Source organism: Musca autumnalis, unplaced genomic scaffold, assembly GCF_047663935.1.
Source record: "Musca autumnalis isolate F117 unplaced genomic scaffold, ASM4766393v1 scaffold_4, whole genome shotgun sequence".
Classification (NCBI taxonomy): Eukaryota; Metazoa; Arthropoda; class Insecta; order Diptera; family Muscidae; genus Musca; species Musca autumnalis.
In genome coordinates, this window is record NW_027411977.1 from 139,930,186 (window position 1) to 139,942,857 (window position 12,672).

Below are 12,672 nucleotides of genomic sequence, written 5' to 3' on the forward strand. Positions count from 1 at the left end.
TCTCATATCAATGTGTGGCTCGATGATATGGGTCCTACTTTTTATCGCCGAGTACGAACGGCATTTCATTACCCTCAGTGTAATACCTCCATACATATCGTGAGTATTTCAGCCATGAAATACTTCTCTACAAGATTTGCCACCGCCGAAAATTTTGATGTTCTGGTCAGGGATTGAACCGAAGCCTTCTGAGTGCAAGGCGGACGTGCTTACCAGGGCACTGCGGTGACTCCAACGGCCTCTCTTGCGACATTAAATTTTGTTTCGGAAGCAAGTCCATATTTCCTGAAATAATGGCCCAAAGGATCTAAAAATCCCCAGCCGGCACCAACTAAAATGACCGATGAGCACGATAACTTACGATTTAAGTATCCGATGTAGTCGAAACTTTGACGTTGTAAAATTTCTTCCAAACTTACATCATGTTCCAAGAAGAACTATATCGGAAAAAATTTTCGGGTACCTCCCTCACAAAAGTTCAGAAAATTGTCTTCATTTTTACCGAATGTTGTTTCATGTGCAAGTCCGTGCTGCCTTACATTATAGTACAAAAGTCCCACAAAAACCCTACGGTGACCAACTAAACGAGCTGTGAGGATACCTGTCGAAAGGTCTGACTCAACTTAATCAAGTTCGAAGATGCACTATATCAGAAATTTCCTTCCGCAACCTCCCTTAAAAAAATTTCAAAATTTTTGGCTTATTATGCCAAAATTAAATCCGGATGCAAAATAGATTACGGTATAGCCCCGGACAGGGACGCATGCAGGGGTGATTCCCATTAGAACCATTATTTGAAATTTTTTTGTTTCAAAATTGATATTTGGTGTAGTGTTTACCTGCGTTTAATATTAAAAATTTCGGGAGCTGATTTAAAATATTTCGAAAAAATTTACATGTATAACAAAAGTGTGTACCAAATTTTTAACCTCCTTTCCTACTGTGCCTCTGTGTTTCCAACTTCAAAAAGTAATAAAAAGGAAAATAATCATGAGACAGACGGTCATTCAATTGAGTAAAAGTGTGCAAAACATTTGGCAAACATATGTAACAACATTTGAGTTACATTTACCGATTGCTATCAATTTCTTTTAGTTGGCCCTGGCAGGCTGGCTGACAGAATGACCATCCAGAGCTAGCTATCCATCCATACACAGCTGTCAGTTATAATATTTTGGAAAAGATATAAAATAGGAGGAAAATTGCCTTTTTATTTCTGGAACTGCTGTGTGTTGTTGTCGTTGATGTTTACAACTCCCAGATCAAATGCCCGGTGTTTATTGATGGAAAAAAGGCATTGCGAAAAAAATACAAATAATAAACTTTATAGTTCAAAGATATTTTTGTGGCATTTTTCTTTGCACAGTTATGGTGGTTAATGTTTAGGTTCATAAATTACATGGAACAAAAACACGGACATGGGTGGTCAACAACAACAAATAATTGTGTTTATTTTAAATACAAATTTGCGGTGTTTCTTTTTAGGAAGATTATATTGCTGCTAATGCTGCCACAGATGCTTGTAAAAGTAGACAACTTAACAGGAAGTATATTATGCTATAGCGAGAAATGTGGTGAAAGAGGGAATACCCTTTCCCCAAATTAATATGTTCCTCTATTGAACATAAAATAAACAAGTGTTTATGCAAATGATCTGGCAATATTTACAAGATATCACGCCCGAAATCTTTGGTAGCTTTTCCAAATTAATGTAGAATTATACATTTTAGCAAATTGTATTTTTTCAAAAGTAAATTCTTTTGGAAAATTTGTCACCGTTATTTTTATACCACAATTTCTTCCCACTGTGCATGGGAATGACGACAGAAAACTCCATTTGGTGACATTGTAAGATCACACACTAACCAATCGTCCGGCCTTTAGTGGTGGCATAGGCAATCTCTCAATCAGTTTTCAATACAGCCAGCCAGCGAACTACCCAGACTATGTCACAGTCAACAAACAACACGGCATTACAAAACTTTACAATGTTTAATGTCCGTCTAAAAAAAACAACAAAAAATAAGCAAAATGAATACTTGTTTCCTACTTTTTTAGCATCATTGTCACCTTTTTTGGCTAAACAAAAAACTGTGTGTGTACATTGTTGCAGTTCGTAAGTTTTTAGTTTTCCCCAAACATTTTCTTATTTTCCTTCCATAATATGCAGCAGCGTGTTGCATTCGAGTCTGTGTGTGCTCGGTTTTCAAGTTCAAGTTTGTAATTTATCTTTTCATATGTCGATTTTATTTGTTTGGCAGCGTCAAGCAGCAGTGAATAGCATTTTCCCTTTTAAATGTTTTATTTGATGAGATTTCCATAAGAAAAATGGGAAGTGGGTAATGTATTAAAATCTTGATAATTCTCACACCATAAATCCGGAAATATCAAACGAACTGAATAATTTTATTCTTGTTTGGAACTCGTAAAATTGAAAATAAAGGGATTCCATTATAAAGGCAAAGCCTAAATTATTACGTGTTGCGTGTGCGTTCTTCGAAACAACAACAAAATACATGTTTTTCAAATTCGAAATTGGAGTGGGTGGTGTAGTGGTGTTGTTGTTAGACAATAAAAACAAATCGCCAAAATTGTTTTTTTTTTCAATCTCTCAGAAGAAACCAGTATTTTTTTGCTTTATGAAAGGCGTTCTTGAAATGCAGAAATTTGAACTTTGGCAAGACTTTATGAACACTATTCCTATAATACAGTATTTTTTTTTTTTCTTTGTAATTAGAGTTTTTGACCATTATATCAGGAAGCATGGACTTGCCCAAAAAGCATAATATCAAAGTAAACATGGTCACAAGATGTACCTTCGGTAAAAATTTACAAAGGATCATCAAACAGACCTTAAACTGCACTTAAACAAAAATTTTAACTTTTGTGCGGGAGGTACCCAAAGGATTGGACCAATATAGTTCACATTCGAACTTAAACTAAGTTTGGACAAAAAACTCGAGATCCAAAGTTTGGACCGAATCGGTTGCTCAGTTTAAAACATTGATGACCAGCAGAGAAAAAGCGAAATTAAACCCTAGCACGCGAGTTTAGTCATTTGAGTTGCTTGCGCTAACGTAGCTTGCTTGTGTTTAAAGCTAATGGTGGTTGTTTTGCTAATTGCGTTAGCAGCAATGTCTTGGCCATCAGGGGGTTACAAGTTATCGCGGTTACCATTTTTACCCATATTTTCGAACTTTTGTGGGGGAGGTACCAGAACGAGTGGATCAATAAACATCATCTTCGAATTTCATATAATATTCGAAGAAATATTACAATATGCAAAGCTTGGACTTACACAGTATTTTGTTCGAGAGTTGTCGTGCCCACCAGCCACTCTACACATGGTGGTCGTAGGGGTTTTTTACAGCTTCCGGGTCATTTTCTCAGGAAGTATTAGCTTGCTCCTCACTTGTACCATCGTAATAGGAGCCTCGAGTGTAACGTCTTACAAGAATTATCAAAACGATTTGAGAGGAGGTTTTAAACTGCAATTTTCCGAAATTTTGTGTGGGAGGTATCCGAAAGAGTGGACCGAATATAGTCTATAATCGAACCTGATTTAAGTCTGATACATATATTATGATGTGCAAAGTATGGAATAAATCGATTACTTCCTTCGAGAGTTATCGCGCGCAACATTATAGCGAACATTTTTGAACTTTTGTGGGGGAGGTAATTGGAGGAGTGGGCCGTTATGGCTCATCTTCGAACTTAGACTTAGTTTGGACAAAATATTACGAAGGCCATATTTTAGCGAAGGAATCGGCTGATCTGTTAGAGAGTTTTTGTGCGCTCCAGGCACTGAAATGGTGTCAGCTTTCGGGCCATTTTCTCAGGAATAATGGACTTGCCCCTGAAAAAGATTGTATCGTCGTAATGGGGGAAGCAAATACAAGTGGTTGCAAAACGATTCGAGAACAGGTCTTAAACACAGCTTTTCCGAAATTTTGTGTGGAAGGTACCCGAAGGAGTGAACCAATAGAGTCCATATTGCAACCTCGTCTATGGCCAATTCGGTACTGTGCACACAATTTTAGCGAAAAGCTTTGAACTTTTGCGGGGGAGGTAGCCAAAGGAGTCGACCGATATGGCCCATCTTTGAACTTAAGCTAAGTTTGGACAAAATATTACGTAGGTCAATTTTTGGACTGAATCGGTCCGAGAGTAATTGTGCGCTCCAGACTGACCGACGGACATGTTTAAATCAACTCCAAATTGCCTGAAATGTATTTCGTCCAAACACTCTTCGGGTCTAAAACCATTAGTAGCAGCTAAATTTGTTTTCTGTAAATTGTACATTTTTTTAAACGGACGGCCTTCGGCCGGGGATTTAAGGCTTTCTCCTATGGATAGGAGCAAATCTAGGGCATGGGAACAACATTTTTTTATTTAAATTTTTTTCTTAGTAGTTGGGCTTTAACCAAGGGAATTTTTGAACTTCAAAGCACCATTTCTCGATAAGTATGGAGTTCCCAAAAAGAAATTATATAATGTCGTGATCATGAAGGGGAGATCTACCAAAAAAAAAAAATTTCATCACAATCGGAGCTGAGCGGCTCAGCTTATCTTATGCACAGTTTCGGCGTATGAAATAGGATATGCCCTTGTTAGCCTAAAGGCTGAAGGTATAATAATCAAAAATCTGAAATGTTTTATTTTTTAATCAATGATAGATTTTTCAAGAAATATTTGGCAAGTCAATTGCATAAAATTCAGGTTATACAACTATTTCCTATGAAGTTACCAACTTATCTGTGGAGTTATAATATGCCAGAATTAGGGTCCAGTGGCTATACCGTCTTAACTCTTCAGGAGAACAAATCACAATTTTAAATAAGTGACTTTCCCCTCCATTGTAACATAACTTCTTCTCGGTATTTTACTATTTCAGATCTAATATAAAGAAGCATCTTGTAAAAATTTCTTCTGTTCACTTACCACTGATGAACTTTTCTTGCGCAGCAAACCATCCAACCACAATTGGACCTCAAATGCTTTCAAATATAATAAATGATAACGATTTTGTAAACGTTCCAAACTCAATTCCGATTTTCGGGAATGAGATGTTGTGGTGGCCGGGGTGGTGGCGTTCGACGAATTGTGATTGGCTGAATTTGCGCCAGCAGTTGGTGATGAGGGGGTATTTACTAATTTGTTGGACTCAGTGGAACAACAGACAATGCCCGATGATGTTGTGGCCGTATCGTCTGTAGAAGATAATGACGAATTTGTTTGTTCCGCAATTAAACTGGCATCGGAATCTTGGTTATGCTGAAGCTGTTGCTGCTGTTGCAATTGTAATTGTTGTTGTTGTTGCTGTTCCTTTTCGGAGGCTGCTCTAATACAGGCACTTACTATTCGGGCATGTGATACTATTTCATGGTATAACACCTGGAAAGAAACAACAAAAAAGTGAGACATTAGATATGGCAAAATTGTTGTTGGGTAGATAAAAGCGAAAGAGAAGTGAAAATTAATGCATTAATTTATACCGTTGATGATGATGTTGTTTGTTTGTTGGTTTGAATCAAATGTTATTTTGTTTCGAACAAAGAAGTTGCATTAAAATTTAAAAAAGTCAAAACAAAAAAAGAAAAACTTGCAAAAAATTAAACTACACAAATAGAAAGTGGAACGAACTTTTATGAAGAAATTTTCAGTACTGCAAAATGAAAATGAACCACGGAACACACAATTTTTATTGTTAGCATGATATGATGAGCATTTTCATTTGCATTTAATTTTCTTTTGTTTTGTTTAGGCGATAAGTTTTATAGGCTCTATGGAATGAATGCAGTATAACTAACTCCAATGAATAGCTTGCTATACTGCATCTGGAAGTGCAGTCCAAAAAATGTTATTTGAGTGTGGGCTTTTTTGTTGTAACCAGTGAAAAATTACTATAATCCATAATGAACCGTTCCTTGGTACACGTACTCCATGTATTCTGTGTGTCTAAATAATAGACAGATGGGAAGGCGGAACTAACAAAAAACAAAAAAAAAAACAACAAGCGACCCCGAGACGACACCGCCGCCACCATTATCATCATCACCGCCGCCACATACAATAATTGGATGGGAGAGACACATTAATGCCTCTAAACAATTACATTTAATTTTAGAGGTTTATAACGAATAACCAACTAGCAAAAAAAAAAAACAGCAGATCTACGCATAAACCATATTTCCAACAAGACACAACCCACATTTTTATATAATAATAACAATAAAAACAATAGCAACAATAAAAGAGTTGATGAAGGAAGCAGAACAAACACCAGCAAACTGTGGATAATAGATTATCCTAAACCAGCACCAGTAAGTGCATTAGCATCAGTTTGTCTTCCTCTCATCGTTATACAAGAACCTCTATCATCGCCATAGAATCATTTATTCCATTTATCTCTTCTTCCCATGCTTCAAACTTCAACGATGCAATTTAATAGTTCGTTCCTATAGTGCAAATAGAAAGGGCCACGCAATTTATTGAAGTCTAACCTCTTAACTTGCGCAGCTGAATCGTGGTGGTGGTGGTGCATTGCAAATTCAATGGCAATTATTTGGAGAATTGCCTACAAAGTTTATTCTTCTTTGGCAGATAAGTATCACAAAAAAGGGTCAAAGTTATAACGAAATTTAGATATAAATTTAATTGGATTAAATTGCAAAAAAAATATATGGTTAGAACGAATCACCGGTATTTGAATCTTAATAATGAAGGCAGAGGGAAACGTGATCTTAAAAAAAAAGTAAAAAAGTACCGACTGAGATATACCCTCAGCCGGTGTGAAGCTTTGAAGCTTTCATCTATTGACAATATCCAATCAAATACTGGCTATCCTACCGAATTCCCCTTCAGAAAAAATTATATATTAGAGGGTTTTCAGATTTTGTAACTTGCCGACAAAAATATACAACTTTAAATTAAAGCTTAAAAGTATTGCCGAAGAGGTACCTGAAGGAATGAATCGACATAGTCCATTTGGAAGTGGATCTTATTTTGAGTCATTTCTTTTTCATAGATTTCGCGCCCACCAGTAATTTCAGTTAGTCATCGTATAACTTAGAGCTTTTGGACCACTATGTCAGGAAGCATGGACTTGCCCATCCACTACACATGGTGCCCTAGGAGTTTTTTTACAACTTTCGAGCTATTTTCTCAGGAAGTATGGACTTGCCCCTAAAAAATTTAAAACATCGTAATGAGGGCACGAATACAAGATGCTACAACAAATCAAAGCAATTCGAGAACATGTCCTTAACTGAAATTTTTCGAAATTTTGTGTGGGAGGTGGCCGAAGGTGTGGACCAAATCGTCCATATTGGAACCCCATTCTGAACGATGTTCAAAATATAGACCAAATCGGGTACTCCCCTCAAGATTTATCGTGTGCACAATTTTACCGAACATTTTTGTGAGGAGAAGACCGATTCCTCGGTCAACCTCTTTGCTATTGCTGATCCGACTATGTCTGGACCAATGAATCCTCCATCATTACACATAGTGGTTGCATTGTTGTTGCATCGGCTTTCATCTCATCACTGAAGTCTACCATGACCATGTTGTTCGCCAATCCTTCCGCTGTCTCCTCAACGAGGTTACGAAATGTATTATTCAAAGATTCCTCGGTTCGCTGAATATCTTGAATGTGGTCTGCCGGGATTTTTGGTTGTTGACCAGTCCACCAATAGGATGTCTGCAGGAGAGTTCAGCTGCTCTTTTCACTTTTCCACTTGGAATTAACTTGTAATCAGTTGTTGTAATCAGTTCCTTGATTATTATGCTTAGATTTCTGATATCCTCTTTGAGGATTAGGCAGCGTTTAGGAGCTATACTTCGCCGGAGTGTATTGCGTAGATTTTTTCGCTCATCGATTAATCTCGTGATGTTCGGTGTGAGATCATCAAGGAAACTTCTATTGCAGCTGTAGAATATCGCTTCCACTTGGATGGCATTGGTTTACAGGCACATTTTAACTGGTCGACGGTCAGATTCATATTCATGGATTGCTACCAACCCTAGGTTGTCAATAGCAATTCCTGTAGTGCGTTTCTCTAACTCTTTTTTTGAGTTACCGACAAATGTCGATAAAATTAAAATGCTTATAATTTCGGTAATTAATGATATTATTCGGTAAGTTAGCGACCAATAAAAAGTAGTCCTAAAGTTCTACCGATATCAACAGTGTTTTCAACTTGTATTTGAGCTTTTCATTGATAATTTTGCGTTTTTATTTTACCGATTTTTGTCGTGACGTCTAGAGGAATTTTCGATATCCGATATCTTCAATATTCCCCTAGACATGTGTAAAACGCAATTTCCCCATTTGAAAACATTACATAATTCCATTTTGCAAATCCTTTTTCGATTAACTTCGCACCTATTGCCAGCAGACGTCGGTCGTACATTTCAAAACAATATGTCATTTATTTTTATTGATTTTATTGACAATACAAAGTTCAACAAAACAAACAAATGTCAATATACACCCATTGATGTTGTCATTTTGTTTGGCAACTCAATCTTCACCGGCAACAACATAACATTATCAGCTGTGGTTACAGTTGCGGCTTGGTGATTTCAGAAAACATTTGATGAAGGAGAACGTGTCTTTGACGTACCCCCTTATTTCTTGGCAACTCAAATTAATTATCACATGAACTCTAGAGATGGGAAAAAACGGAGAAAGATTAAAGATCAACTTTTTACCATCAGTCAATGAAGCCAACAAAAAACAGAATGCGATACAACAAGTTAAGAAACACAAGTTGGCAAATACGAAAAAAAAACATATATAGAGGGAGTGTTGGGATGAGTTATTAATGTAACCTTAACAACCAGAAATTGACAAAAATCAACAAAAACGTTGCATTCCACCCTCCTTCGTTGCACAATAGCAAAACGGTTATAAAGAAAACGTCATCATTCATATCGTTTTTACAAAGCACATGTCAATAATTTTCCTATAGCATGCGGTTCGCTGTTGTTGGAAATGTCGTTATCCTCCTAGTATTCGTCTTTATAAAATCTTGATAAGTCACCCGCCAAAATATTGCGGATAAAAAATGGCAAACAATCACAGACAGAGACCGGCCCGCACTGCACTCACCAAAAAGGGAAATAGACAAAAGTTAAACACCAATTTCAAGGGGCCAAAATACTAGGAGGCCACCACGTCACAGGGAATTGTTTAGACAATGCATGAAAACATTTTGTTTTTTTTTTTTTTGTTGTAGTTGCTTTTGTAAATAATGATGTTTGCAATATTTTGTTTTCTTATCTCTACATATTTCACGCCGCCTCTTATTCGTGGTAAAACAATTGAATTTTGTTTAACTTTATAGCGTGTTTCTTTTCATTTTTTATCATAGTTTTCTTTAAGTGCGAAACAAAGAGATTTATACGAAAGGAACCAAAGTAAACAAACAACATTTTCAACATTTCGTTTTACAATGGAATCTTCAAAAAAAAATACGTAAATAACAAAATGCACTGGAAGAAAAAAAATGGAGAAGATGTTTTGGTTTTTCACAAAAATAACAAATAGTTGTGTGGGTTGGGGGATAACACTGTGCAACATTTTTAAGGTGATCTTGTGCAAACAATTCGAACTGAGGATTTTTTGAAAGTACAGACCCAAACGACAAAAAACCCTAGTTGGGTTTTGTTGTGTCAGATCCAGCTGGGATTTTATGGGCCCATCTAAACATGGTTAAATATTGAGTTTTTAAAGAAATTCGGGGCTGTATCTCTGAAACCAATGCGAATCTTCTTCTGACCAAATTTGTAGATAAGGACAATAATAAAATATTTGGAGAAATAATGAACTCGAAAAACTACATTTATTGCCTCAAATTTCAAAATATATGCAAAAATTCCACAATTTTTATACATTTCGCGCCGTATCTCCAAAACCGTTAGTTTTTTCTGAATATTTTCTTTTGGAAAAATATTCCCTGGAATGTTATACACAACTTCAGAACATGCCATTGTTGTAAAATGCCTATATGCCGTTGTTTTCAGTACATTTTTCAACGACGATTTAATAAAAATGTCAATGTTGTAGTGAAATCCGAAATGCGAGAATAAACTGTTGGTGTGAACTGTGTTTGAAATATGTGTTCTGAAAGATATAATGCAAAATACCGCTGAAACAACATGAAGTAAGCATTTTAGCGTTTCAGAATGTTCTAAAGAATTGTTGAGGAATTTATTTGGAAGATTTTTGCAAAAGGTTACTTGATTCAACTCCCAATAGTTTACCAATACTGACCAGAATTTCAGCAATTATGTAAAATTTTCTATATTTTATAGATTTTGATGCCCTAAATCGAGTTTTTCTTGTGTTTTTTTTCTTTCGATCTAGTAGTTTGAGATGAATTCAAGGTCGAAGTAACAAATTCCATTTTTTTTCATCAAAATATGAGTGTTTTTGAGTTTTTCATAAGTTCTAACTATTTAAAAAGGGCCAAACACCAATATAAGTTTTATACCACCAACGAAGACTACCAAATTTCAGCCACCTCGGTGTGATAATGAGGCCAAAACCATCAAAATACCGAAAATTGGGGGCTATATCAAAACGTGGACCTATATAAATATTTTATGGTGGAAATGTTTCTTAACCTCTGAAAACACAATATACAAAGTTACAACCGATTATGTTGTCAAATGGGACTAATACATTCAAAATATAATAAAATGACGCGTACTTTATATGGGGCGTTATATGGGGGCTAACCAAAACGTGGACTTATATAAACCAACTTTGGTAGGAATGTTTTTTGGCCTCTGGAGACACAAAATACCAAATTACAACCAATTCGGTGGTAAAATGAGACAAATATCCAAAAAATTCCTTAAAACGACAACGCGTCACGCGTCATTTTGTATGGGGGATACACGAAGGCGTGGACCTACATAGCCCGCTTTCAATACCAAAAGTCCTACGTACATATAATAGATTTTACCAAAATTTCATCCACCTACGTCAATCCGTTCGGACGCTAGAGTGATTTCCACAGACGGACGGACATGGCTATATCGATGTAGAATTGCACGCTGATCAAGAATATATACAGTTTGTGGGGTCTACAACGATTATTTCGAGTAGTTACAAATGGAATGACAAACTTAATATACCCCCATCCTATGGTGGAGGGTGTAAAAAAACAATGAACACAATATCTGTTATAGTTTCTTTCTCCAGAAATTTGCCAAAATGATGTATTCACCTAAATCGCGGAAAAATGGTCGTTTTTAGGGGCACGCCATGCCCACACCTTCTAATATTTTTACCAATTTTTTTTTTTGGTTTTCTTAGTTGCAATATGTTTACTCTCAAATCCCGTATAGAAATTAACAATCGTTGACGACAAAAAATTGTGGTTTTGGCCAGGAAAATCGATTCCTGAACCGCTGTGCAACGTGGATAATCACGGCAAGAGTGCATCGATCAAATTAAATCCTGGTGTGTCGATAAAGGACCATCCTATAGCATGGGTGACCAAGAAGAGAGCATATCAAAATGTGAATGTAGTCAAACTATTGGCAACTTATGACTGTGGGTTAGTGTGTTTTAATGCACGCACTCTCAAAACAAAAACAAATCAAAACATTATCTCCCTTTCGTACGCTCTTTCTATGCATTCGGGTCGTATGTGTGTAAATTGCCGAAAAACTTCGGCACCGGCGTGTTAAAGAAGAACACACTGGTCCTGTAGCACTATGAAAAACTGGTTTAATGCAGTGTTCACCAACAGCTACAAATGCAACCGCTCCGATTGTGTTGGACACACACACGAGATTATATATCCCTCTCTAGATCAGCGTCAGGCACCATACCTTTCTATTGTATACTTTACGGGGTGTCATTGTATATTTCAATTGGTTGAATTGTGTGTGTGGAGAGAGCAACGTTCAATGAGCGCACGTGGGCGCTCTCTCGCCTGACGCTGCTCTAGATCAGTGTTCACCAGCAACAACAAATTCAACCGCTGCGTTTGTGTTGGGCACACACACGTGTGCGTTAATTGATTGCTAAAACAAAGAAGATGATCGGTGGTGAGAGTACCGTTCAATCTCACCACAATTGAGATTGTGTGTGTTCACACAGACACGGCTCGCGAGCCCAGTGGTGATTAACACTGGTTTAATGAATTCAATCGTGACCGAACGAAGGTCGTGAAGGTCGTCCAAAAAGGCCGTTGTGCCAGAAAAAAAAATAGAGATAGAGGCATCTTTGGAGTGCATCGATCAAATTATGTCGATAAAGGACCATTCTATAGCACTATGAAAAACTATTTTAATGAATTCAATCGTGGCCGAACGAAGGTCGTGAGGGTCGTCCAAAAACGGCCGTTGTGCCCGAAAACAATTTAGACGTGTGTAAACGGATAATGCAAGATGGCCATGTTATATACCGTGAGATAGAGACATCCTTGGGCATTTCTTCCACCATCTAACATTTGATATTGCACGAACACCTGGCCGCAAAAATGTTTTTTTTTTCGTTAGATCAAGCACAATCGCATAAAAAAGGCTCATGTCGATTGGTGCACAAAAATATTGAATAAATACGATCGTGGTGCTTCGAACGACGTTTATAAGATCGTCACAGACGACGAATCTTGGATCTATGGGTCTTCGAAGCCAAGCCAAATCCAA

The 12,672-nt window shown here is 36.9% G+C and overlaps 1 protein-coding gene across 16 annotated transcripts in view; it reads right to left on the reverse strand.

Moving 5' to 3' along the window:
• klar (klarsicht) overlaps positions 1 to 12,672 on the reverse strand; it is a 648,847-nt gene that overhangs the window by 135,725 nt on the left and 500,450 nt on the right. For all 16 annotated transcript variants that reach the window (XM_073982967.1, XM_073982966.1, XM_073982965.1 and 13 more), the window contains one exon: positions 4,942 to 5,394. In XM_073982967.1, coding sequence (XP_073839068.1) covers positions 4,942 to 5,394 — 453 coding nt within the window. The remainder of the gene's footprint in view (positions 1 to 4,941; positions 5,395 to 12,672) is intronic.